We start from the raw sequence: 27131 nt of genomic DNA on the forward strand, positions 1-27131 counted from the left end.
AGTACGATTCGGTTGAGGAAAACTGGAGAGAATCCCGGTTGCCTTGAATTAAGGCTAGAAGGATAGGAGGAAGTGGGAAATAGGAAGTAGGAAGTAGAAAAGTAGGAAGTTAAATTTTAAGTATTTTTGTTAGAAAAGAATAGTGCGGTAAAAAAGGAAATCAAGAGATAATAATATTTCATCTATCTTAGTGATATATGATGATAAATTATTTCTAGTTTTCTAGAAATAAAAATTAGTTCAAAAATTATATATGTATATATTTAAAGACATTCTTATTCTTCAAATCTGTCAGTAATGAATGGTCTGAAAATTATTATTGTTTAGTTGAATATGGTAAAAGACATTCTCACCACCTTCATTCTAAATTTCCTTCTTTTAATTATATATTAAATTATTGATTCAATTAAATCTTTTAATTATTAAAATTGTTCATTTTTTAATCGTTAAATGATATTTCAAAATTTATGACATAATTTAAGGAACAAAAGTTAAATGTTATCATAGAACTGTTTTTGATGAGAAGTGTTATCATACAACTTTTGAAAGTAAATAACTAAAAATAAAGAATGGGGATAAAATTTTTGTAAATATCTTAAAATTTTTAAAATCAAGATTTTTATAATATGTAATTTTGTCATGATTTTTTAAAAAAATTTAAAATCTCACTTAATAAATTAATTTTAATAATTTTATCAATAAAATAATCTATAACCTCAATAATTTGAAAGTGTAATTAAAATGTTATTTTTGGTGCTATTTTGCTATCTCCCATCTCCATCCCTCTTAATCTTAACTCACCTAAACATCCAAATATGCTCGAGAATTTTAATTTCTTACATCTTTGATTGTTTCATAGCTTTTCATTCCTATTATCACCCAAGATCACCGCCATAAAAATACATTTAAGATATTATATGTTTATATAAAATGTTAATCGATATCAATATTTACTATTATTTAAGTACTTTATTGAGTTGGTATTATCCTTAATAAAGTCAACAATTCAATTATGAATTTATAGAAATATATGTTTTTAAATTATAATTAATATTATTATGATGACACTTTTACTTTTTCATATTTTTATATCATATTTAAATAAAACAATTAAAGATCACAAATCTAAGGATCAAACACGTGTTTGATAGTATTAAAATACAAGTTCATTACCACTCCACTTATATTCATTATTGTATAAATTTTAAAATGACAAAATTTAATAATTTAATAATTTTTTAAAGGAATAATTTAAATATTTATATCAGTTTTTAAATTTCTCATATCTACTTTTCTAGCATATCAAAGTGAAGGGTTTTTAAGGGTATGTTTTGCCATTGGGCTTTAATCATTTCCCCCTAAGTTAAGCCCATTTTATAGTTTTATTTGGGGCCTCAAAATTAAATAAAAGAAAAAGGAGAAATAAAAAAAAAGGGAAGAAGCCAGAGTCAGACAGCAGATTTGAGTTTGGCTCCGTTTTCTTTAAACAAAAAAAAGGGAGAAAAACAGGCGCTCCTTTAACCGATCTGCGACAGAAAGAGCATAGCAAAGAAGCTAAAGAGTGAAGCGAAGAAGGCCCAAACCGGACTCCAATCACTCACCTCTTGGGCATTGTAAGAGTTTCTTGCTTTTCTCTGTTAATAATCATGTTTTTCTTTTTCTTTTTTGAAAATTTGTAGTTTTTTAGCAGCTTTTGTTGAGTTAAAATCATAGGAAACTTACTGCCTTGTTTGTTTCTCCTTTTTTGGGTGTCCCACGTTGAGAATTAGTACTAGGGTTTCTGATTCATGCCCATGATTTTATTTGTTTTGTTTTTCTTTTCTGAGAGATTGAGCTGATTCGGGTGTTGAATTTTAAGATACCAAGGAAGAAAGCTTTTAGTTTTTGGTTCCTAACATCTTATCTTGGTGTTATTGTTATCAAATTCAGGGCTTTGTTTGGCTACATGTTGGGTTGTTTGCTTTTTGATAGAAAAGTGTGGTTTAGGCTTTGAAGGATATTTTGGTTTCAAGTTGGTGATTTAGGATGAATAACACTAACATACCAAAGAATTTTGGGGCTCCATCCCAGTTTGGGAATTCCGGGACGGTGCCAAAATCGCAATCTATTCCCATGAACAATCAACCACAGACACAAGGTGGTCCTCAGTTTCCGGGCCACTTTCAATTGTCTGAGCCTCAAGCACAGGTGCTTGCGCGGGCACAATATGTGCAGGCTCAGCCTCCTGCTCATTCCCAATTCCCAGCTCAAGTGCAGTCACAAAGCGGTAGTAATAGTACTGCTACAACCACCCATTCCCCTTTGGTTTCCACCCCTGGCTCAGGTGGTGTCAAGCGGTCTTCTCAGAAGCCACCTTCAAAAAATTCCGGTTCATCTCATAGTAATATGGCTTCTCTGTTTAAAACAATGGAGTTAACCCCGGCTGTTCTTAGGAAAAAGCGGAAGCATCCTGAGAGACAAATACCTGATAAGGTGGCTGCAATCTTACCAGAATGCGCTCTATATACTCAGTTGCTTGAATTTGAGGCTAAGGTCGATGCTGCTTTGTCAAGAAAGAAGACCGACATTCAACAGTCTATTAAAAATCCTCCCTGTGTTCAGAAGACTCTTAGACTATATGTTTTCAATACTTATGCCAATCAGGGACAAACAGATCCTGACAAGAAGAGTACCGAGGCTCCATCATGGTCACTTAAGATTATTGGTAGGGTTTTGGAAGATGGGAAAGACCCTGTTCTGGCTGGAAAGGTTCAGAAATCATACCCAAAATTCTCGTCTTTCTTTAAGAAAATTACAGTATACATGGATGCAAGTCTCTATCCAGATAACCATGTAATCTTATGGGAGAGTGCTCGATCACCTGCCCTTCATGAGGGTTTTGAGTTGAAGAGGAAAGGAGACAAGGAATCAACTGTGAGAATAAGACTGGAAATGAATCATCGGCCTGAAAGATTTAAACTTTCTCCTGCTCTAGCAGAAGTCTTGGGAATTGAAGTAGATACACGCCCAAGAATCTTGGCTGCGATTTGGCATTATGTGAAGTCAAAGAAGTTGCAGAATTATGAAGACAATTCCTTCTTTTCATGCGATCCACCTCTGCAGAAGGTATTCGGGGAAGAAAAAATGAAATTCATTATGGTTTCACAAAAGATATCACAGCATTTAACTCCTCTACCACCTATACATTTGGAACATAGGATCAAGCTTTCAGGGAACTGTCCTGTTGGATCCACTTGCTACGATGTCCTGGTTGATGTGCCTTACCCATTAGAAACGGAAAAGTCTGCATTTTTGTCAGACATGGAAAAGAACAAAGATATTGATGCTTGTGATGAAGTGATTTGTACTTCTATAAAGAAAATACACGAGCATTGTCGGAGACGAGCTTTCTTCCTTGGTTTCAGCCAGTCTCCTGCAGAGTTTATTAATGCTTTGATAGCTTCTCAAGGCAAGGATTTGAAGCTTTTTGCTGGAGAAGCTAACCATAATGCTGAAAAGGAGCAGCGATCTGAATTCTATAACCAACCATGGTAAAACCTTGTTACGGTTTTCTTTTTTCCATATCATGTTTGTTTTGATGTCCATGTTTGACATAAATATGTTAAAATTACAAGTTTATGCTGCTGTCTTTTTTCATTTGCCCGTATATGATTGGAATCTGATCAAATACCTGTTTAATGCAGCTTGATATTGCTATTTGATTATTTGGTCCGTCTGAACAGAAGAAAAACTGGATGAATTAGTTCTTTCATTGACTGATCTATATATATTACCAACAATGATAATCCATCTTTAGAAGAAATTCTTAGGATTCTGCAATCCCAGGCTATATCATTTACTATGTTGGCATCAGGTGTTAATTTCTTGCTATGAATAATTACATCGTCTTTTTGGCTTCTCTGAATAAAATATGAGAGCGGTATTTCCACCATAATCTATAGAGCCTAGTTGATAATAATGCTGCTGCTTTGGTTTTACTTGAAAATTGTTGGGTTCCCACAGGGTGTTCAAGTTACCCGTGGAGCTCCATTAAAATGCAACAGCTTCCTTATTGAAAACATTGTCTGACAGTCTTTTCTTGTTTATCTATTTTCTGGAATCTTTAGGATTGAAGATGCTGTAATCCGTTACCTGAATCGCAAGTCTATGGGAGGGGATTCTCTTGGAAGCACTTGAGCAGGGCTCTTTTGAATTGTTGACTTTTTCATACCAATCTCAAGGCTTCTAATTTCTAACTCCTGTCCTGCATATTATTGCTTATTGGTTCGGGGAAACATCAAATGCCACAAGCAAAGAACCGTCCCATGGAGCACTTTGGATCGAATGAAAATTTCCTCCAAGTTATCTGAATTCACCACGGTGTTCACCACCCCTATCAGCAAACACCAGTTTGATTCACTAAACCCTCTAGAATATTTACTTTGCTATTCCGCTTTCGAGCGATTGAGATCGATGCTTATAAAAGGACTACGCAGTTGTAATGTAAGCTGATTTGTTTGCTTTTAGGTGTAGTTCAAACAGGAGTGTTGTATCCTTTTAGTTCACTAATCATTAGTTCATTAAATCTGGGAAAAGGAGAATTGTCTTGGCTGTTGATTCTTTTGGCATTTTCCTTTTCTATTGTACTCTAGGGCCTAAGCCGATGCTACTCGAATTCGGGAATGATTGTTGAATAAGAGTATGTTTAAACTGATTAAAACGACTTGTATCAAATATATTTTTGGCAAGAAGCATCGTCATAGTAAAGATGACACAGCAATTTTGTTATTAGTCGAAGAGAAAAGCATTGCCTACGTTATTCTGATTTGAAAGATTACCTGCTTATCTATTCTTTAGTTATTAATTACAAAAATTGATCCTATCGACGTTGACTGGGAAGATACTATTGTGAAGGGAAAGTAATCAAATTGAAATCGGTTTATCATTTCCGATTTGAACTTTACTTCTAGCTGTTCTAGCTGTGAGAGTTGGATTCAAGTATTTTAGTACGTATTATATAAGAAGAAAAATAAAAAGGAATTTACAAGTTGCAGAGTTGGATTAGACCACGTGTGAAGCAATGATGGGGAAGGGTGGCTAAAGGAGTCATAAATCCAAACAACGAATCAGTAACAGTTTGTCGTCTCTCAAAAAAAAAACCAGGTGCGCAAAGCACTGGAGGCGCACATTAGAGTGGTATGCTGATATAAAGCAGGATAAGACCACCACCTTTTTTATGAGCTTTTGTTTTTATTTAGAAAATAAAAAAGCTCGACCAACCAGGATAAGCATTAGCCACCAACAGTACCTCTCCTAGAAAATAAAAATCCAAGTTTTGAGCTTTGACTAGACGCCCTTTTTATCATTCTCAATGACCAAATGTTTACCCCATCCACATCACCATCCGTACACGTGTCCCGTTAGTCTTCTCATAGACACAAGTTAACTGGATGATCGAACGGTGTTTGTTATTTGTACCCTTTTGGAATTATTTTGTTGAAAGCATCCCACTTTGTCCCATGTTTTTTGATGTCAGAACTAGTTAATGATCCAAGTTGTCAGCTTTGTTGAACTTCGAATTACGTATAGAAAAAAAAGGGTCGCTGAAAGAGAGAGTCTGAGTGAGTGAAGTTTTCCTTTTTCGAGCTTTTGTTGAAGATATGGCTATGGCTATGGCGAGTGTGCAACTCGGGAGACAAACTAGCATACAAGACAGTCCAAGGAGTCCTGAAGCAAAGCTTGGGATGCAAGTGGAGGATTTGTGGGATGTTCAGGAACCAGAGCTTAGTCCTAATGAAAAGCTCAACGCTTGTTTTGAGAGCATCCCTGTTTCTGCTTTCCCTATTGCTCCTCAAGGTAATGAATTTTGCTTTACTCTTAACTGTTTTCCTTCATCAGGTTGTTGGTTTTGTATGGATCCTTTGATCCTTCACTGTTTGTTTAAGATCATGTTTTGATTGCTTTGGTTGATCAGAATTTTGGGTTTTCTTTTCTCTTTTTGGTGGGTGGATTTCAGCTAAAGAGATGAAGAATATTGGTTGATTAATTATATGTTTTTAGGTAATCGATCAAGAGAATATTTTCAGTACTGGCCTCTAAAAAGGGATTAAATTTCAATAAATCCTCTGTTCTATCTAAACAAAAGCTTTTTCATATTTAAAATTGATCAACACAAGATGATCTTTTACACCTGAGATCATTTGTGTTGTGTTTATGTTACACCGCTGGCACGGGGAAAAACATGAGATAAGACATGCTTACATGGATTGTCGGGGCTAGTTCTTTCTTGGGGTGCTAATTGAGGAGCTTATTAGTATAGTATATTGATGGTATTATCTTTGTAATGGTTCTGTTTTATAGGGATTGAGATAAAATCGGATGCGAGTCTGGCCGAGGCTGTTCAAATACTAGCTCAAAACAAGATTCTTAGCGCGCCTGTTGTTGATGTTGATGCTCCTGAGGATGCAACATGGATGGACAGATATATTGGCATTGTAGAGTTTGCAGGGATAGCTGTATGGATTTTGCAGCAGGTCGGAAAGGGAACCACATATGATGAACTCTTTTCTCTATAAGTACTTTATTTTTGAGGACAATTGCTAATGGTAGTTGCATAACATCTCATTCATCCACCATGGATTTGTGATGAAAATTGTCATTGTTTCTTATATTTTTTACTATGCAGCTATGAATCCTATGATTATGTTGAAAAATGCAATATTTTGGGTCATAATTGTTGGAACATTTTCAAAATTTTTATAATGTTTCAAAGGTTACAAATGAAAGGTTACAAGTGACCCAAAAGTTGGCTATTAATCAAAAGTTATAATGCTATCCTTTCATCTGGGAACCTGAAAGTTTTCGGTTTTTTCTTTTGCAGTCGGAACCATCTTCACCTAGAAGTCCTTCATCTCCGAATGGAGCCGAGTTTGCTATAGCTGCTAATGGAATGGTCTCTGCTGCAGGACTCGGGGCTTTAGGCCCTGAAGATGCTTCAATTACTTCTGGAGACTTTTTTGAGGCTTTAACTTCCTCCGAGTTTTATAAGAACACCAAGGTGGTACTTCTAATCTCTATATCAGAAAACCTATATGGTCATCTTGAATTCTGTCTGTTTCTTAGTTGTGCTAACTATTCATGTTTAACTTGTGAGAACATCCAGGTTCGTGATATCTCGGGGTCATTCCGCTGGGCACCATTCCTTGCTTTGCAGAAATCAAACACCTTTTTGACCATGTTGTTACTTCTTTCTAAGTACAAAATGAAGAGCGTTCCAGTACTTGATCTGGGCGATGGAAAGATCGATAACATCATAACACAGTCAGCTGTCATTCACATGTTAGCAGAATGCACTGGACTTCACTGGTTTGAAAGCTGGGGAAGTAAGAAGCTTTCAGAGATCGGTCTTCCCACGATGTCCCCTGATCACATTATCACAGTGAGTGACTGTTACCTGTTAAGTTCTTATTTCTATTGATTTGAGGCTTTTCATGGCCATTGCCATGACTCGTACAAGTATTGCATGCTTGAGGCCTGAGTGTCCAAATGGCTAATGTGCCCTCTTGACGATACATCATTATTTTCAGTTAATAATTATTAACTATAACCCACCATCCCTGATGACCATCGAGTTACAAGCTTTGTGTTACTTGTATGAAGCTCTAAATACCGAGTCTTTAGTGAAATTCTCTAGGATGCAGCCCTTTGTGGTGCTTTATGCAACTTAACTACTGAAAATTTTGTTTCTGTATCAGCATCCTTTGGACAAAGTCCGGTAGTTCGTCCTTGTGCGGTCGGATTTTACGAGGTCAGACCAGCCTTATTATTGTTTAGATGTGCTAATTTCTTCTTCTTTTTCTTCCCACCGTCTCTATATTGTTTCGAAAAACATATGCTGACAATTATTTTTGTTTACATATTAGAGCCATTGAGCCAATAGCTCGTAAAACATCTACCTGAATCTACCTATAGCATAAGTATTGGTTCAGTACTCGGTATGTTCTTTAGTATTAAGTAAAAACTGAGCATGATGGCATGATCAAGGCTTCGGTTTCTTGATTTCTTCATGTTCTTCCGGTCCTTATATCTTTGCATTGCTACCGTTTTTCTCCGGTTTTTCTTCAAGTAAACCTATTCATTCTAGATGTTAACAAATAGCTATCCATACTTCAGGTATATGAAGATGAACCAGTGCTTCAGGCCTTTAAGCTAATGAGGAAAAAGAGAATCGGAGGCATACCCGTCATTGAATGCGGAGGGAAAAAAGCTATTGGTAACATAAGCCTTCGAGATGTACAGTTCCTTTTAACCGCACCAGATATCTACTGTGACTACAGGTTCGTAATGGATCATGCCATACTTCTATATCACATAAGATACTAATGTCTACAAAGTGTTCTAAGTTGAAGTCCTTTTGATGCATAGATCAATCACAGCCAAGAACTTCCTAATAGCGGTTCGAAACTACTTGGAGAAACACGAGAAGAGGTCACCAATGTTGAGTGGCATGATAACTTGCAAGAGGGATGAAACAGTCAAAGAGTTGATTCAAAAGCTCGACTCTGAGAAGATTCAACGAGTGTACGTCACGGACGAGAACGGGAACTTGGAAGGAGTGATCACACTTAGAGACATCATTTCAAGGTTAGTACACGAACCGCGTGGCTACTTTGGTGATTTCTTCGATGGTGTGTTGCCTTTACCAGAAAACAGCAGGGTTTAAAAGAGTAATCAAACAAGTCCTTACGCTTCCTACATGAACGATGAAACTCCATTTTTCTTTGCGATTTCCTGGTTTTTTATTTGCCTGTGTGTTGGGAGACTAATTGGATATGCAGATTGTAACATAGGTGAGCCTTTTGTACTTAAAAGTTACTTGTGGCTTGAGAGATTCCAATTTCTGTAAATTTTGGGTGTATTCAAGAACTCGATTTGGATGTTCTGTGTTGCAATCTAATAAGAAGAGCTTATCTTCTTGGAATAAATCTATCCATCTCTCTCAATCTCTCAAAAATAAACTAACCAGATTAAGTTAGATATGCATATTGCATGGCACCTTTGTAACTTTAATGTGAAATATTCATTTTTGTTAAGAAAAGTCAACTTTTTCTCATACATAATTTCAGTAATTCATTAATGATTTTTATAATAAATAGTTGATTTTTCCCAACAATCTGATTACTTTGTATTCCCTAACCCAAAAACATTAAGATTTGAAGAAAAGTCCTTAATCAAAGTTATGCAAAAGTACAAAGCATGGTATAAAGGATAATATTTTATATATAAACTTAAGCTGTATCACTTAACCATAGCCTTAATTTTTAGGCTAAACTAATCTTATTCTTAATTATTATGTGATTGTAATATCACGCTTATCTATTCACCAAGAATAAAAATATTACGCTTATCCTAATTACTGAAGACTCACGATAATCAAGAGATGCAATGCTCTTAAAATGAAAATATTTTTTGGACTCCTTTACAATTTATAAATAACATATGAGAAATTTAAAGTTTGACCACTTAGAACTGATAAAATTTTAATTTAGCGATTCTAAATACTATAAAGATATAAGCTACTATATTGGTGAAGTTGCATTTAAGTTCTTGTAAAAATATATATGTTAGGCTATATTTGATAAACTGAAAATTTGAGTGCCTCAAATATTTGGTGTGTGTTATTTTTTTTGTCTGACTTTTTTGTTTGTTTGTGACTTCTTTTTCTCTTAAGTTTACTTCCGTTTTGCTTCGATGTCTTAGAGAATTTTTGTGAGAATTTTTATTTTTTGAGTGTAAGGCTGACTTAAACGAATTTGAACACAAAAAATTGATTAAGGCCGCATGATTTACCAGACTAAAGTTCTAGCCTGTGGCAGTTATATCCAAGTCAATGTTCGAAGGTGTCGATTGAGATGATAAAGGAGTAGACAAGTAGAATGTCTCGATGGAGACCCGTAGGAGGACTAGGAAAAATAACAGATCGAGGGATATAAATAGAAAAATTAAATGCTAAAAAAATAAGTATTTAAAAATTAAGTACTGAACAATTAAATGTTAAATTTAAGTTATAAAATATATTTAGTATATTATTTAAAATTAAATATAGAATATAATTAGATTATTTGATTAAAAATAAATTATATTTAGTCTTATTAGTTAATCATATAATACATTGACATTATCCCAACCAAAAATATATTTGACTTGATGATAACACGTGATCCTTATTTAATAAATTGTTATCAATAAAGTGCCATGATAAACAAATGCTAATATATTTAAAAGTTTTTCTTACAATAAAAATAACAAATTTGCCCTAAAGTTAATTGAAAAGTTGAAATCCTCGATTTAACTTGTAGCACATTCCTCGAATTACTGACACTTGAATAAATCGATCTTAATTTAAGTTACACAAATTTGATTGAAGTGATTCAAAATGCATCGAAAAGTTAATTTAAAGAGCTACAAGTTGAAAAAGATAACTTTGACTATCTCCCCATCTAGATGTATATTTCAAATGCTTTTCATACTTAAATACGTAACATCAAATTTAAAATAGTAAAATATAAGGAAGGAAACGATCATATTTCATTTATATAGATAATGTATGTCAAATTTAACGTAAATTAAAAAATCTTAACTAATTATTTTATCTGAAAAAATTCAACCTATTCAAGAATATTAATATATATATAATATTTTAAATTAATATAATAGAGATATCAAATTGATTCAAAATTTTACATATACGATGAGTATTATGATGTTGATTTTTACATGTACGAAAGAGATGTAAAACATAATAATAATAATAGAAAACAATCCAAGCTGTAAATTATGATGTTGGTGTAAAACAAGAGGTCTGAGTGGCGGCCGACGCGTTCAAACTTAAACAAGGGGGTGGAACTTGTTTGGAGAATGAGGAAACAACTCCGCTCAGCAAATAGATTATATTTATTAATAAGCCAATAGAGTTGGGATAAAACCCAACTGCCAGCCCTTTGTTTGCCAACACTTTTCCTTACAGACAAACTTCCTCACTGTAACCACAACCATTCTTCATGCTGCATAATTGGCGACAGTTTTCATCCCTATTTCCATTGTTTAAATCCAAATATGCTGTTGGAGTTATGTTCAATTAACTACAGCTTGGCTTGTTAGTCTTAAATTGTCGCATCCTTTGTATAAATGGAGAGAAAAAAAAGTTATTGACCAAATTTCGTTTAATTAAATTGTTTGAGAATTGAGATCGCTCGATTAATCTTATAAAACTTGTTTTTTAATTGCCAAAATTGACTTTTGTTGATAAACAATGCATCATGCAAGTTAGAATTTGTTGAAAGAAAATAATTCCTAATTTGAGTGATGTTTTGCATACCAAAAACTTCAAATTTGGATTTAAAAAATAAAAATACATAGCACCAATTTAACTCACTCGAACTTGACAATAACTTAAAAAGCTTATTATTTATTTATGCGTTGAACAAGCGAATATGTCTTGTTTGCACCCACTGTCCTAACCCCATGCCATCTCGATGTTCATCGATATAACTTTCGTGTTCTGGTTTGGTTAGCCATCAAGAAATTCGCCCCTACCGCCCAACAAAACATGAAGAAAGAATTGATGTTTGGCTGCATTTACCAGCAACGAGAGATGTGGCCATGCTCCCATTACCACCCAAAATTTCAGTTTATCGTCCATGGACCATCGAAGGGCGTCAGGGTTCAAATGGACCCTCTGCAGTTTTATTCATGAATAGGCAAAAATGACTTGTTTCCAAGGAACAGGCAATTCATGCGAAATCTTTAGACCTAACAAGATCCCAATTGAGTTATTGTCGTAAACCCAAGACATTGCATGTTCATTTGTTACACTATCATAATAATGTCTGTAAAAAACATGTGGGTTTTACATGTTTCCTGTTGTTATGAAACAGGGTGGCCCTGTTTCATGTCCCTCTTGTTTTCACCTTGGTGTTTTATGCTCTCTCTTTTTTTAAAGATTGTTCTTTAGCTTTTCAGGCAATGCACTTCAAACAAGCTCCTATATCTTCATTCGGATTCGTTTTCTGTACAAGTCCGAATGCTCACAAAGGGCACTAAAATAAGAAGCCTATGTAGCTCTGTACCAAAAAGAATGTCTAAGCTGGGAGACAAACTTTCATTTCATGATAACTACCACTTGAAAAATTAAACCCCAAAGACAAAGAAAATTAACGGCAATTTGTAGATTAGTCAACAAAAAGGAAGTTTCTCAACACCTGTTTCACAAGGCTGAATGGAGGGCTTAGATCATTTTGCAGAATTCCAACTACAAAATTGGCAGCTATGTTGACTCTAAAGGGCAGAGTCATCTACACAACAGTGGAGGAATTTCAACATTCCATCAGTTCTATTCTAGAAAACCAAAACTATACAAAACATATTTCAAGGCAAGATTTTTGTTCCTTTAGCTAAGCAAGCAAAGGAAGTCATTCCAAGGGGTGAACCAATAAAGCATTGCTTTTTCCTAAATGAAAACATTGAGGCTTCTGCCAAGGAAGCTTCCACTACATGCAAATGCAATCACTAGTTTTTGTCCATCCTTTATTCTTTCCACCTAGGGAACTTAAATAACGGCTAAAACACGATATTACCGTCCCTATTCCGCTATTTCAATTCCGTTGCTAAACCACACAGTTTTAGACATGATATAAAGAAAATAACTAAAACAAGAGATAATTCAACGAGAAACAAAGTAATACGAACACATGAATACACAAACGTGTCAATAGTAAGAATACGATATGAATACATGTATTGTTAGGTCTGCTTGAAACGCGAAAGATTTTTGGCGAGAGAAAAAGAAGTGATCATCAATGCTATACCCTACATGTAGAAAAGTTTCTGCATTGCTATACCTAACCTAAGTGCCCTGCATTTGATGTATTTACTCTATATTGGACTCTTTAACACCATAAAAACTTGAAAGAGACCCTCAATCAGTCATGCCTTCCCTTATGCTAATACCTTTATGAAGAAAAACAAAGAGAAAATCTGCAAGACGGGACCAAAATGTTCACAGTACACGAAAACATATAGGTCCTACTCTCATAACATTTATGCCTTCCTTTAAAAGGGATAACATCTAAAGTAATCTTGAATGAGATTCTCATAACACTTATGCCTTCCCTTAACACCATAAAAACTTGAAAGAGACTCTCAAGCAGTCATGCCTTCCCTTAACAGGGATAACATCTTAATTAAGCTTTAGGTGCCTGCTTGCTGATACCACAAACCCTCAAATGCTAACTCAAAAACTTTGAACCTTATATTCTGTGGGCCTTTCACTCTGCCATCCACATAATCCTCACATGGCATTGACTAAATAAACCATGAATGGTGAAACTTACTTTCTGGCACTGAGCATTTAAATGAATTTCTTCCAAGTACTCTTTTAAGGACCAAAAATAGGGATCCTCTCAGATGAAACGTTCATTATGCGATTACATTTTATAGCAAAATCATCAACACGTTGTACATGAATTTACTTTGGAATTCCACAAGCTATCAGTTCTTGTAACTCCCTCCATCGTATCATACATCAGATAGTTTCCGAGACATTAACTCGGGGGACGCTTGTGTTCATCCTATATAGCTCATTTGTGCTTTAAACAATGAATCTCCTAATTGTCCTATGCATAAAATTAACGGCAGAACTAGTCTAAACATTTTTATCTGCTTGATTGCTTCTTCAATCACATTTCACAAATGCTTCTTGCAGAAAATCATTATCTTCAACATGCATGAGTTAACCATGCTGGCATGGTCCTAAAGTAACAGTCTAACTGAAAGACATAAAAAATGGAAGAGATGTAGCCATTCCTTTAAGACATACACAACTGGATATTACGTCATGTTAGGTATCATGTAAAATCTTTCTGGCAGGAACAACAAGACATGGCACAATTGGGACTCAAAATATACTTGTTGGCTTCAATCCTAAACATATAAACAGTGCTACTAGTCCATATATTAATATTACAGAATAAGAAGCTTTGTTTTGGTCGACAAAGAATTTCAGACTTCAGACACTTCAGAAGACTGAGAAAAGAATAAATTTGCAAGGATACCAGTGGGTCTTTGAGGCATGACAAATGGAGAGGTAAAAATATTGCCACAATGGTAATGGTGATTCATGAAATAAAATATATGAACCACAATAAAATCCACACATAAACTATAAACATGTACAGATACAGTTTGTAAAGGGGTGACAAGTAGCTTTCACAAAACCTGTGTTTAAAACATCAAACTGATTAAAAAAAATACATATATAGGTAAAACTCTTGCTCTGATTAGTCCTCGATGAGCGGAAGGGCCATACCTGCATTGAGAAACTTTGTATCCTATGTACTCTTTCTTCTCATATGGTGAAGAACAAGAGGTGAGCCTTCAAACAAATCCAATAGATAGTTTTCTAAATCCTCTGGTGTATACTTAATGTATTTTCCAGCATGCCTTCCACTCTCTAGCTGACTCCCGAACCTCCCCATGAAGGAGCGATAAGCTGGAATTACTTTCTCTGATATGGAAATTCGAAGCTCTTCACGAAGTTGAGGATCTGGGACCTTCCAACCTGTCTGAATCCTATATATGTCCTCAAAACAAGCATTGAAGCTCTTAAATCTTTCCTTCAAGGCTACCTTGGAGCCATTGTTCGAGCTACCACCAATTCCTTCATCTTTCAAACAATGTAAAGCTTTGGTCCAACAAGTCCTCAGATAACTTGTTGCATACTGGCGTATTGAGCCACGCCGCTTACGAACCCAGTTGTCTCCCAAAAGCTTTCTTAGCTCCGAATCCTTCACCTTTTGCACTATATATAGATTATTATTCATCAGAAAGATACAATGTAATGCACCATCCTCGTATAGTTTTGATTTCTCCTCGAGATTGGATTCCAAAGAGGATATCAACAACAGCAACCGTTTCGCAAACGGAGTCATCGTCTCTAGCTCACCGTCTTCACTCTTCAATCCGTCCGCTTCATCCTCGTCATTCTCCAATAAGGAATTCAAAGTCTCACTATAATCTACAAGCAGTTTCACATAGTTCATCACATAACGAGTAAGCGGATGAATCTCCCCGTTCTGCATAGGTTTTTTTGAAGCCTCATTCTTCACAGCATTCTCAAACTCCAAAAATGTCCCTTTCGCCGCATCCCCTAATCCAGCCAACACTCCCTTCGCCTCTGTACACATATATTCATCCGTGAACATCATCTCGAACTCGAGCAATGCATCTGCTAACACATCATACATATCCAGGATCCTAAACAGCTTCTCAGATGATCTTTTCCCAATAGCCACTGCTTCCCCGAAATTCAACAACTGCATTACACACCCTTTCGCGGTTTCATTAAAACAAATCTCTTTAATTGAATTCGATCCATTGAAAATTTGATCACAAAGCCTCTTTTCCCCATTCAAAAGAACCCTAACAGTAATCTTAACAGCCTGAATCCATTTCTTCATCTTTTCATCCAAAGCTTTCCATTCAATCTTTTGAACTTCCTCAATACTTAACTTCTCAACTCCGAGAATCACCAAGCACTCATCCAAAGCATCACGCCTAACATTACTATAAGCTTGAACGCACTCTTTTTCGTACCCGGCATTGATCATCCGGTCAGCAATCTCTTTCAATTCCATAACAGCATCAGGGTTTATCAAATCCACGCATAAATCATCACCGAAACTCGGTCCTCGCTCGTGAAAGCACCCTCTTTCGCTATCAACCTCTGCGAAACTCTCGAATTCTTCACCAATTTCCCCGTCGTTCGCTGCGAATGAAAGGGAAACCCTCCGGATGGAACCGTAAAGCCTCTCCGAATCAAGCGGGACTGTGTTCCTAATCAAAACAAGGCGAAACTCGTCTTCCAGCCTCGACATAGCCATCTGAATAGCCGTCTCCGCCCGGTTCATGATTTTGTTATCGGACCGGATGGACATATCAGCAACCAAATGAAGGATTTCGTCGACCGCAGAGAGGTACTCGGCGGCTTCATCGGGAGAGTCTTCCCAGGGGAGAGAGTGGCGAGAAGCATCAGCGTTGGAGGAGGAAGAGGAAGAGTCCCACTGGAGAATCACTTTCTCGGCAGCGTCGAAGCGGACGCCAGCGCTATCCGAGTTTTCGTTGATTAAATCAGTGATGTTAGACAAGCGGTTATCAAAGCTGGAGAAGATCAACAGCATGTCTTCACGAACCTCTTTCGGAGTGTTGAGACTCTTCAAGATCTGCTGAGCCGTCGCCATGACCCGGTCTTCGCTGCCCGCTCCAAGGTTGGTCGTAGTCGTCGTCATAGCCGATGCTTTTGACACTCTGCTCAGACCAATTCTCCGGTTTCTTTCCTTGAGCCTTTTTCTAAGAAGTAACGATACGATTTGGGGATTTGGGGAGGGGGGAGCGGTTTAGGGTTGAGGTGAAGTGGGAACAAGCATTTTCAGGGTTTGGGTTCTACGAGGAATTCGCCCCTCTGTGTTCTTTGTTGGGGTTGTTGTAAGAATGGGAAGTGAAGAAGAAGATTATGCAGGGAAGTTGAAACTAGTCTTTGCCGGCCGGTTAGGGAAAGGAAATACGATGCTGAAGAGAAAAGTAACGTAACGTCAGAGGATGTTTTATGGGCGCTTTGCCCGAGAATTTATTACAAATTAGTTACTGTGTAAGAAGACAAAGCATAAGGGTTTGCGAAGTGGGGGAATTTTTATTACGGCACGATATTTCGGATATTTATTTGCTGTCTGCATATATATATTTATTATTTTAATAATTTATATATTTATATTTAATTATATCTTAACTAGATCGTTATTATAATAATTTGGAGGATGTGTGCTTTGAGCATGTTACATATGAAATATCATCTATTTTAGAGATTGAGATTTATGAGTAATTTAGGTAATATATTAAAAAAATTATTATAATATTTATGTTAGAGTTAGTATTTATTCTAGGATAGTCACTTATTCTATTTTTTAAAAAAAAATATTTTTTATTATTTTACAACAATTTTTAGAAAAATATGTTATCCATGCAGTCCTGATTATAGAGTTTTTTTTTTTTTTAGTTATGTCTGTACAGTTTTTTAAACTCCAATAACAATGTATAAAACTATTTTATATTTTAATTATTTTTTATTGTGTGCTCATATATTAATATTACTTAATCTTTGTGTTTTTTTATTTTATTTTTGATTAAGTATGACGATAGAGTAGATTGAAATTAAAAATTAAGTTATTCACTTTCATCTGATATTTATATAGATGTCGATTTTTTTTTATAATAATTAATATCCCAACCTTATTTCACTTGAATTTTTATTAATTATTTTGAATATAGAATATTTTGAAGAATGAAAGTATAAAAATTGGAAATAAGAGAAACCTAACGAGAATTGCATTGACCAAAAGTGTCTGCTTCACCAATTGACTCAACTAATAATTAAAAAATAATAAATAAAATAGGAAGAAGATATGAAATTAATTAGAGGGGATCAAAATTTGTGATCCTAATTTTGGTTGGATTGGACTTTTGCCAACTTGGGGCCCCTCCTTTGACTTTGTCTGCCTTGCGTACTGCAATTATATTATCAAACTAACTTCTCAATTCCCAATTATGCTACTTTCTTTTTTTTTCAACCCCAATTATGTTACTGGATTGGATTCTAAATTATCCTTTATTCAGGTTTTAGGTGCAATTATCAATTTTATAATTCTATTTTAGGAAAATGGAAAATAATTTATCGAAATTCGATGGATATTTTCATCATATCATATGATATTTATTTTGTGTCATGACAGTAGGAAACAACCTAAAATTGCTCAAACCTTTGCTTTTGAAAGCAGTTTTGCCTTTGAAAATGGTTCACCTTTGTCACATGGAGCCAATCTATGCTATGATGATACCAAAGAAAAACTAAACATCCTTTACTGTTTGTAATTCACAATAATCCCTCTTCCCCACAAGTTTCCAAGCTTGAAAGAAGTGACTTTGTTGGATCTCCTGCAACTCCTCCAAGGATATATACCATGCTGAGAATAATTCAATGATTCAATCTTGGTGCAATTCAGAAATACAATAGAAACTTTCTATATCGGAGTGGAAATGCCTTTTGATTGAATCCTCTGATCCTCTTGTAAAAGCTATGTGAGCATCTGCAAAATTCAAAGTTCTTGCAGCATGGATGATGTTGAATCTTTCCTTTGAGAGCTGCTGCATCATTCACCATAGAAGGTAAACATATCCATCAGAATGACAAAAAGAGAAATATAGGCTGATAGGGTGACAGAAGGAATCCCCTAGCCATGATAAAACAAGTCCTTTCAGCCTCCAAATTTGGTTGCTCTTCTCTCTCATAGGATTACACAAAATGAGAAAGTGAACTGAAGAATGATTCAAAAGCTTGTGCACAAAAAGAATTTATTTTCGTTCAATGAACTTGAAAATTACAACTCTTACATGTGGAATTACATTATTACTAAAAGATTAAGGAAAAATGGGTGGTGAAAAAACAATAGACTAACTAACATACATCTATAGCCTGCAATTATAAGTTTTAACATCACCAATAATCACCACAGGAACAGCTCCCATCTTTGAAATGGTGAAATCTACTAGCATCCCTCACTACGATTTCTCTCCGAGTGACCAAAGCTATCAACTTGATAGCATTGTGGCAGTCATTGCAAATTCGATGGTTCTGCACGATTTGCAAAGGGGATCCTTTCATAGTATTTATCAGGCCAAAAGCTACTACTAATTTCTCACTGTGGTACAACAATATGCGCTGCTCCTGCTCGTCCACATCAGGAAGCAGAGTTTTCTCCTTTGGAACATAACCATGCTTTGAGATTTCGTGTACCAAGCTATCAACTTTCTCATAAATCTCATTGGTCTGGACATGGGATTTGTCTCCAGAAAGGAAAACATGTGATTGTTTATTAACTTCAATCCAACTGCAGACAGGAAGCATTCGCAAGCCCTTTCTTCTCAAAGTCTGCAAAACACCGGCTGCTTCCTTTAACTTGCCTGATTGGTGGTAGATATTCAAAAGTACAACATAATTACTAAGCTTTTCAGGTTCCATCCCATACAATTTCTCGGCTGCATATTTCCCAAGCTCCAAATTCACATTAACACGACTGGCGGTTAACAGTGCAGCCCACATATTTGCCGTAGGCTTGAAGGGAGCACCTCTTATCAATGCAAAGGCTTCATCTAGAAGTCCCTCCTGACCTAATAATTCAATCAAACAAGCATAATGCATTGCACGGGGTTTGATCTTGTGATCTCTACTCATCGACTGAAAAATTTCCCAACCACGTTCAAATAATCTTGAGTGGCTACAAGCAGATAACACAGCAAGAAAAGTAACATGGTTAGGTCTCATTTTTTCCCGAAGCATTTGCTCAAACAATTCCACGGCCTCAGCTCCCCAACCGTGATTACCATATCCAACAATTAAAGCATTCCAAGATATTGTATTCTTGCAAGGCATCCTGTCAAAAACATGTTTAGCATCTTCTACTCTCCCCCATTTGCTATAGAAGTCCACGAGAGCGGTGTTAGCCACAATGTCCAACCCAAATCCATGGCGAATCAGACCTGCATGAACTTGCTTGGCATATTCAACTGAAGCTAACCTTGAACTAATTCTGATAATCATTGAAAATGTGAAATGGTCCATTTTAACACCAGAATCACGCATCTCATAGAACATACTTAGCGCTTCCTCACTGTAACCATGAAGAGCATAACCTGCTATAATTGAATTCCATCCTACAGTAGTCTTCTCTGGCATCTCATCAAAAGCCCATTGAGCATCTTCAATGCTGCCACACTTACTATACATGTCAATCAGTGCACAAGACACGAAGATATCTTCACCCACACCGAACTTCACTGCAGCCGAATGTAGCTGCCTTCCTACTGAAATGAGTTCTAGCCCTGCAGATGCCCGGATCATTGTCGCTATAGTTCGAGATCCACAATCAGAGAACTCCTCCCACATAAGAAGAAACAACCTAAAGGCCTCGAAGTAATCCCCAACATCGACCAGTCCAGCTATGATGGTATTCCATGAAACCAAATTCCTCTCCGGCATTTCATCAAATAAACTACGTGCATCGACCATCATCCCACATTTCACATGCATAAGCAGCACCCTGTTACTCATATACTGATCCGGCTCAAACCCATTACTTATCATGTAACTAAATACTCTCTTAACTGCTCGTACAGATCCCAACCCAATACAAGCGCTCACTAATGCGTCATACGTGCTTAAACCCACATCAAAACCACCTTCAAGTTCCAAAATCTCAAACAATTCAAGCGCTTCCCTATACCTATTACAAAAAGCCAATTTCTCTATCTGACTACAAATCCCGACACTGGGTCTTTTAACATGGGTCTCTTCTGTTTCTTTCAAGTCAGAGTCAGTATTCCTAGAAGGTTTTGGCTTGGGCCGCCGTGGCTGCAGCCCTTGCTCAAGAGAAAAACACTTAATTTTATCACATGGGTTACCACATTTTCTCCTATTGAATCGAAAACAATAATCGGAAAACAAAGGCTTTGTTCTGAATACCTCATGGATTGATGAAGGAAAGCGAAAACTATTCTGTATTTTATCTAATGAAATGGATTGGTAACAAACAAGTGAGATTTCCATGATTGAAAATTAAAGATGGTTAAGGAGATGTACCTTTACAAAGATTAAAACTATGGGGACGAAGCTTTCTCGAGACTAAGGGAAAGAGATTTGTTAGGTTGAGTTATTACCATGTTTCTTATAAAGGAAGAAGAATTCAAAAAAGAATTGGGTTTAGAACTACTCTCAGCATCGAGAGATCCGCCGAGAGTTCACTGTTAAATTCAGTAGTTGCCGACCACTTTCTAACTACCTTCGCCAGATTTTTTGAGAGAAGAAAAAATATCCCAAAACGACATTGCATTTTACTGAGATCCGGTCGGGTCGGGTCAAGAATTTTTTTTTCTTACTTAAACCGACCCGGATAATAGGAACGAGCATTTTGTCCATTTAGTTTTGAATTTTTAAGGCTTAAAATAATATTTCACACCTTTTTTCTAATTAAAAAATATTGGAAATAATTTAAAATAATTTTTTATTTTGGTTGACGTGGATCTTCATGTCAATAGTGAAACAACTGATTCTATTATAGTTAACAACACGAAAATTGAATGTGAATATCATGCTTAATTTTTTATGATTTTATTGTTTCAATGTAGATTTCTAACTTAGTTTTAATGTTTGGATAATGGTTGTAATCAAAGAGATAATTGAATCTTTTAAAGCGAAAGAAAAAGAAAAATTTATTGACGAGTGACTGCTTTCAATTTGTGTTAACTATATTGTTTTCCTAGTATAAGTTTATTAAGAATTATGATTTGGTAATGTGTTACTTACCATGTTACTATATATGATTACTTTTATATTTTGTTGGTTAAGGTATGTGCAATGGGCAAATGCAAGAGTTAAATGAATTCTATGTTGACTTGTCAAAGTAAATTGTTATCTGGAGAAATATGTTAAGTTGATGATAAATTTTGTTATGTGTTAATTTGTAAAGCCTTATTAAATAATACTGGATAAGGTTTAGATATAACTGGCATGCCATAAGATGTGTTGTGTGTTACTGTAAGCATTTGGACTCGTGTGCATAGTTAATAAGGGTTGTTCACTTATGAAATATGTGATTTTATTAAATATCATTTGTCTTTTGGAAGTTTATGTAAGTTGATATTTTATAGAAATATGATGTTATGTTATGCTTTGAGCTATTTTCCTTGTAAAAAGAATGCATAATAATTCAATAGAAAGTCACTATATGTTTTGTTAGTATGCTTAATATTTTTATATCGTGAATTATTGATTTGTTAATATTATTGAGTTATTTTAGTCCGCGTACAATTTTGTTTATTACCATGCACATACTAAAGTTCTTTGAGAGTTTAATTTGTGTGTCTACAACATCCAAAAGTCTTAAATCCTAGTCTCATTCTTAATTCATAATGATTCTTTATGTTTACATAATAAACAACATGTACTTTCCGCTCTAGCATAATAGAAGTTTTGAAATTTTTAAATGGTGTTAATTTTTTGTTATAATTTTTGCTACTCAATTTGTATTGTGACATGTGCTATTATTAAGTTGAAATATGTATGTTTTATGAAATGTGTTGTCAAGGTATGTTTTGGCAAGTGTCGATGGTGTTTAAGGAGAGGCAAAATTGACCCTTGCACCCAGGGTTTGGTACTTAGAGTGAGAGTATCGACGCTCAACCTTTAAAGGGTCAAGAATGTCGATTTGAGTGTTTAGGATTTGGTACTCTTGACTTGGATACCGGTATCCAATTTGGTAGAATGTTAATGAAGAAGAAAAAGAGAAACATTAACACTAGTTATCCTCCATCAATATAATATTTTTTTTGGTTAACTGATTTTTGTCATTGTCAAAAAAAAAAGGTAAAATTTTTGTCACTGCCATTCCCGTAATTAATCGGGGTGGGATACCATTTTCGAATTTTTTATTTTATTTTATAATATTTGGGTAAAAAAGTCAATTTATCCTTTTTTAAGTAGCATGATTTAAAAACTTTTTTTTATAAATATAATTGTACTTATAATTGGCTGATTAATATAAATGAAAAATAATTCGATGATCGATTGCTTTACCCTATAAGAAACTACCTTATCGAGCCTACTCTTTTGAACCGTTTGAAACGGGGGAGAATATAGCGGAAGGTTTAAATCGTTCAATAAGCAATGGCGCCGCACGACATTCGCCGTCCGTTCAAGCGAGCGGCGATATCCGATCAGCAGAAGCGGAGGGAGCTCTCGCTGCTCCGTCAAGCGCAGAATCGTCGCGATGCTCAACAGCAAGCTCGCTGCTTGGCTTCGTCTATTCTCTCGCTCCAGTCTGCTGCACCCGAATCCCAACCTGAACAATCCGACATCGAATTAGAAACCGTACCCGAAGCCGAACAAGAATCTGAAGCTTTTTCGAAAGACCTCGATGTCCGTCAAGCTTCGAAGCTCCGAGGACCAGAGGTTCGAAAATGGTTCGCGAGGCAGCTTATGCTTCCTGAGTGGATGATCGACGTCCCTGATCGCTTGGCCCAAGACTGGTAATTAGGGATTCTCATAAATATGTTTAATCGTTTGCTGCAGTGTTAATTAGGGATTTGTGCAACGTTTTAATTGCTTCTGAAGTGAAGTTTCATTTTTTTTCTCCCTTCTTTAAAGGTATGTATTTGCAAGGCCAGCTGGAAAGCGATGCTTTGTGGTTTCATCAAACGGAACGACAGTGAGCAGGCAAAGAAACGGCTCCATTTTGCATCATTTCCCATCGGCTTTACCAGCTGGAGCCAAGATCAGAGATGGCTCGGGCTCAGCTCAATCATATTGTATCCTGGATTGCATTTTCCACGAGGTATGAAAAACCAGAAACAGTGAAGATAGGAATCATGTTAATGCTGATATATTGTTTGGTTTTGATTTTGTTGAAGCTTGATTCTTGTTGCAGTTGGATCAGACTTACTATGTGATTGATATGGTTTGCTGGAATGGATACTCTCTCTATGATTGTACTGCTGAGTTTAGATTCTATTGGTTGAACTCGAAGCTCGAAGAGAGCGGTGCTTGCAATGCGCCTTCACATTATCATAAATTTAGGTTCAGTGCTGTTCCGGTGTATAATTGTGATCAGAGTGGCCTACATGCAGCATACACTGGAGTTGTGCCGTATGCTAAGGATGGATTACTGTTTTATAACAAGTGAGTTATTTTCCTCAAAATTTGTACTCAGTTTTCCATTATCTTTTCCCATTGTCCTAAGTAATAGAATTTACTCTGTAATGGGTTCCATGTCTTTTGCTTTTTTTGTGTATGGATGATTGGCATGGCTTTCATTTTATTTCTCTTGTGATCTAAGGAACATGTATGCTTCCATAGTCTGAACTAAGGTGTAAATTTGAGTACTTTGTTGGTTCTTATTCTTCCAAGACTAAGGGGAACATGGACATAATCATTAGCCATCGCTCTGCCAAAACACCACCCTAAACCTCCATCCTTAGTGGCTCTCCTCCACTCCACACGCAGTGTGAACCACACCCATAGTCTACCCAACACTTGTACAACTTAATTGTTATAACAAGTATAAAGTAAAGTGTTTGTCCTACTTTAATGGAATTTTCCTGTAAAAGGAGTTATAAGATTAAAAGTGGACTTTCTTCTTTGTTAAGAAGGATGCTGCTCCTATTTAGCTGGTAAGGTTGCTTGTATCTTAATGATACCTTTGGAAATCATAGATGAAGCCTTTCTTTGTGCATCCCATGGAAGATGGATATATATTGCTTCTTTTTTTGTTTTTCCTGTTCTTAGATTTTGTATTATCATTAGGACCTCCAACATCTCCTCATAGCAGATTTTGTCTCTCTCCTGTTTGTGTATTCTAACCAGTGAGTTTTACTTTATTTCCTTCATAGGCATGCACTCTATCAGACTGGCAACACACCCCTCGCATTAGTCTGGAAGGATGATAACTGTAGCCAATTTGTTATTGACACCGATGGTAAAGGAGAGATCCCAAGCCAACAACAGGTATCTTGATGCAGCATTTGTTATTCATCTATGCTCACCCTTTCAAACAAATTAGGACTTGTTTCTTTCTCATTGTTCAACTGAAGAGCAATGACTAATATAATTAATTTGCGTGAGTTATTGTCTGTAAGTTGATGTTCGAAGTTTTAACATAGACAGGTCGCTCTTATGATCACCGATCCATGGATTGTTTTCTGTCTGATAGTTTGGTTCAGACAATTACTCTCTCTAGACTAACATTTGGCTATGAAATTCAAAAGCAAAGTTTCCTAAAGCATGAAATAAAAGTCACATTGTGCTTTTGGACTAATTAGAGAAGACAAATAATAAAAACTAGTATCTCCTTTTTAGTTGATCTATACATATGGAGTAAAGCTATAACAATTGTTCTTTCTTCTGTTATCAGGTAGTTTTGGAGCTGCAAGATGATAGAAAACTGGTAACATCAGATGACCCTCCTGTGCTGTTTGGCTGCTTAGACGGGGATATCATAGAAAAGGTATGGTTTTGAATACCCATATTGAGCCAAATGCATAATGTGATAATCGTTGCTTAACCGTAAGTACCCATACCAAGCCAAATGCATAGTGCCGTAATCATTGCTATCAACTAATTACAATGATCTGTTCATCTATAATTGGCCATTGTTATTTATTTGTCAAAGTCTATGATATATCAATGCAGTTAGCTATTGCTTCAAATTGGTAAGTGCAATCATTGGGCTTTGAGCTAGTTGAAATAGGTAGCTCCCTCCCATCCTGTAATTCCTTCCTCCCCTCCGCTGGAATTGAATTCTGACCTGAGATCAAAGCTCCTAGTTCTCTCAATTGGACAGCCCCTTTGAAGTAGTGATAATTATAAATTTGGTCTATTTAAATTGAAGCATAAGGGAGCCTAGAACCCAAGTTTTCATCTTGATGATGTTCCATTACACCAGCATGTTTCGTTCTACAATTAAGACTGTCTGCTTCTTGAGCTGAGTGGCTGGCTCATGAGCCAGATTTCTTGAAATACAAGCTAGAAAGGAAAATAAATTGTAGAACTTTAAGCACCCTTCCTCTCCAACCTTGCTTTTAACATCCCACTTGGCTTACATTTAATATTTCTCTGTTCTTTTATCTGATTTTCCCACTCTTCCAAATACACAGTCAGGGCTGCATACAGGGAACCTTTTACGGTTTGCTATTGGTGATGGAGGATTGAGTTTTGTTGATGGGAAGCTTGAGAAGGCTGATTTGATTTATCTTGGCAAGTCCAACCGGGCACGAGCTTTTGCAGATAGTTACTCAAAGGTTGGTAGAAAAGCATGCATGATACAATTTATAACATTATTGTTGAAATTAAAACCCATACCCAAATCAGTCTGAGGGAAATGTCAAAATGTTATAGTTAGCTATTGTTTGAGATATTTTGTGTACTCTTACCTCTGCGATAAAGTTTTTGGACTAATTCTTATTAGGATAATTCTGTAAATCCCTTGTCTACTTTAAAGGTTCATAAATAAAATTGGCCCTGAAATGATTCTTAATGATCATTTGGCGTTTGCATTGTCTATGCCATATTTAGAATCTCATTTTGATTGGTGGAATTAGGGATTTCAACTCAAATCTTTGTAGAGGGGGTATAGATGCACCAGATGCTTCCTAGTTTAGACAGTGTTAATCCCCAACCAAATTAGTCGGTTCTCTATGATAAAATGTAAGCAAAATTGAAGAAGGTTTGTCTATATTTATTATCTTATTTTCTTTCTCTTTTTGGCTGCATTAATTTCTAAGATCTGTTGTTTCTCTGGAGGCTAGTAAATCATTCGTGTCGTCCATGCTTGCCTTTCTGTGTTTTAAATTATTAATTTTCCCTTTAAATGATACCTTCAAACTAAAAACATCCTCGAATCTGCTCTGCAGGTTTTGTTCCAGTTCATGGTTCGACATTCTCCTCTAAAGATAGATGATCTTCTAGCATCAATTAACTCCGCAAATGATCAAGAAAAGACACCAAGTGACATCGAGATGGTTGGTTGACTATATCTATATATTAATTATACCAGGTTCGGTATTTGTGTTCTGTGCGTGGCAAGTTTAAAACCCATTGTGGAGTAGAGAGAAACTGAAGATGCCCTGTTGGGTTACTACCAGATGAATTTCATGCAGAATGCAGGAGATAGATGTTTTTTGGCATAAATTAGTTATGTAAATGAACTTGGCTCAGCCAAGGGTGTGGATGGTTCCAATAGAGATCTTATGTTGAAAGCCAAATTGTTGTCTTTTTGTGTGTAGGAAACTATTGAGAGAGTATCATACATGAGTGACTGTAATTTCTTGTTCCAGCATACCAGAGTATCTATGCCTGACTAAAGATGTATAGTTCTAAATTTGTACTCATAAATTATTTGAATTTGGTTAAAAAATAAATAAATTACACCACAAATCACTCAACTATGAGCTTATTTCTTTTTTGATCACCTAATTATGAATTTTTTAAATTGGTCACC

General features: G+C 35.9%; 5 protein-coding genes across 5 annotated transcripts; 3 read left to right on the forward strand and 2 right to left on the reverse strand.

The window, feature by feature from the left end:
- Nucleotides 1-1420: 1420 nt before the first annotated feature.
- On the forward strand, nt 1421-4767 carry LOC107913417 (SWI/SNF complex component SNF12 homolog). The gene is made up of 3 exons (XM_016841991.2): nt 1421-1613; nt 1930-3530; nt 4107-4767. Exons 2-3 carry the CDS (start codon nt 2026-2028, stop codon nt 4174-4176), a joined length of 1575 nt encoding a protein of 524 aa, XP_016697480.1. The 5' UTR covers nt 1421-1613; nt 1930-2025; the 3' UTR covers nt 4177-4767.
- Nucleotides 4768-5230: 463 nt separating this feature from the next.
- LOC107913418 (SNF1-related protein kinase regulatory subunit gamma-1) lies at nt 5231-8963 on the forward strand. The gene is made up of 6 exons (XM_016841993.2): nt 5231-5835; nt 6340-6512; nt 6860-7036; nt 7142-7417; nt 8152-8315; nt 8404-8963. The coding sequence occupies exons 1-6, from the start codon at nt 5640-5642 to the stop codon at nt 8699-8701; spliced, it is 1284 nt and encodes a 427-aa protein (XP_016697482.1). The 5' UTR covers nt 5231-5639; the 3' UTR covers nt 8702-8963.
- A 5207-nt stretch (nt 8964-14170) lies between these two features.
- Nucleotides 14171-16716, reverse strand: LOC107913419 (exocyst complex component EXO70B1). Its single transcript, XM_016841994.2, has one exon. The coding sequence runs from the start codon at nt 16320-16322 to the stop codon at nt 14367-14369; it is 1956 nt and encodes a 651-aa protein (XP_016697483.1). The 5' UTR covers nt 16323-16716; the 3' UTR covers nt 14171-14366.
- A 1705-nt stretch (nt 16717-18421) lies between these two features.
- Nucleotides 18422-20931, reverse strand: LOC107913420 (pentatricopeptide repeat-containing protein At5g50390, chloroplastic). Its single transcript, XM_041107204.1, has one exon. The coding sequence runs from the start codon at nt 20687-20689 to the stop codon at nt 18581-18583; it is 2109 nt and encodes a 702-aa protein (XP_040963138.1). The 5' UTR covers nt 20690-20931; the 3' UTR covers nt 18422-18580.
- Nucleotides 20932-22671: 1740 nt separating this feature from the next.
- Nucleotides 22672-26995, forward strand: LOC121224270 (snurportin-1). The gene is made up of 7 exons (XM_041107205.1): nt 22672-23166; nt 23285-23471; nt 23565-23815; nt 24526-24640; nt 25047-25139; nt 25789-25932; nt 26545-26995. The coding sequence occupies exons 1-7, from the start codon at nt 22805-22807 to the stop codon at nt 26659-26661; spliced, it is 1269 nt and encodes a 422-aa protein (XP_040963139.1). The 5' UTR covers nt 22672-22804; the 3' UTR covers nt 26662-26995.
- The last annotated feature ends 136 nt before the right edge of the window (nt 26996-27131 follow it).

Source organism: Gossypium hirsutum, chromosome D12 (assembly GCF_007990345.1).
Source record: "Gossypium hirsutum isolate 1008001.06 chromosome D12, Gossypium_hirsutum_v2.1, whole genome shotgun sequence".
In the NCBI taxonomy this organism is placed as follows: domain Eukaryota; kingdom Viridiplantae; phylum Streptophyta; class Magnoliopsida; order Malvales; family Malvaceae; genus Gossypium; species Gossypium hirsutum.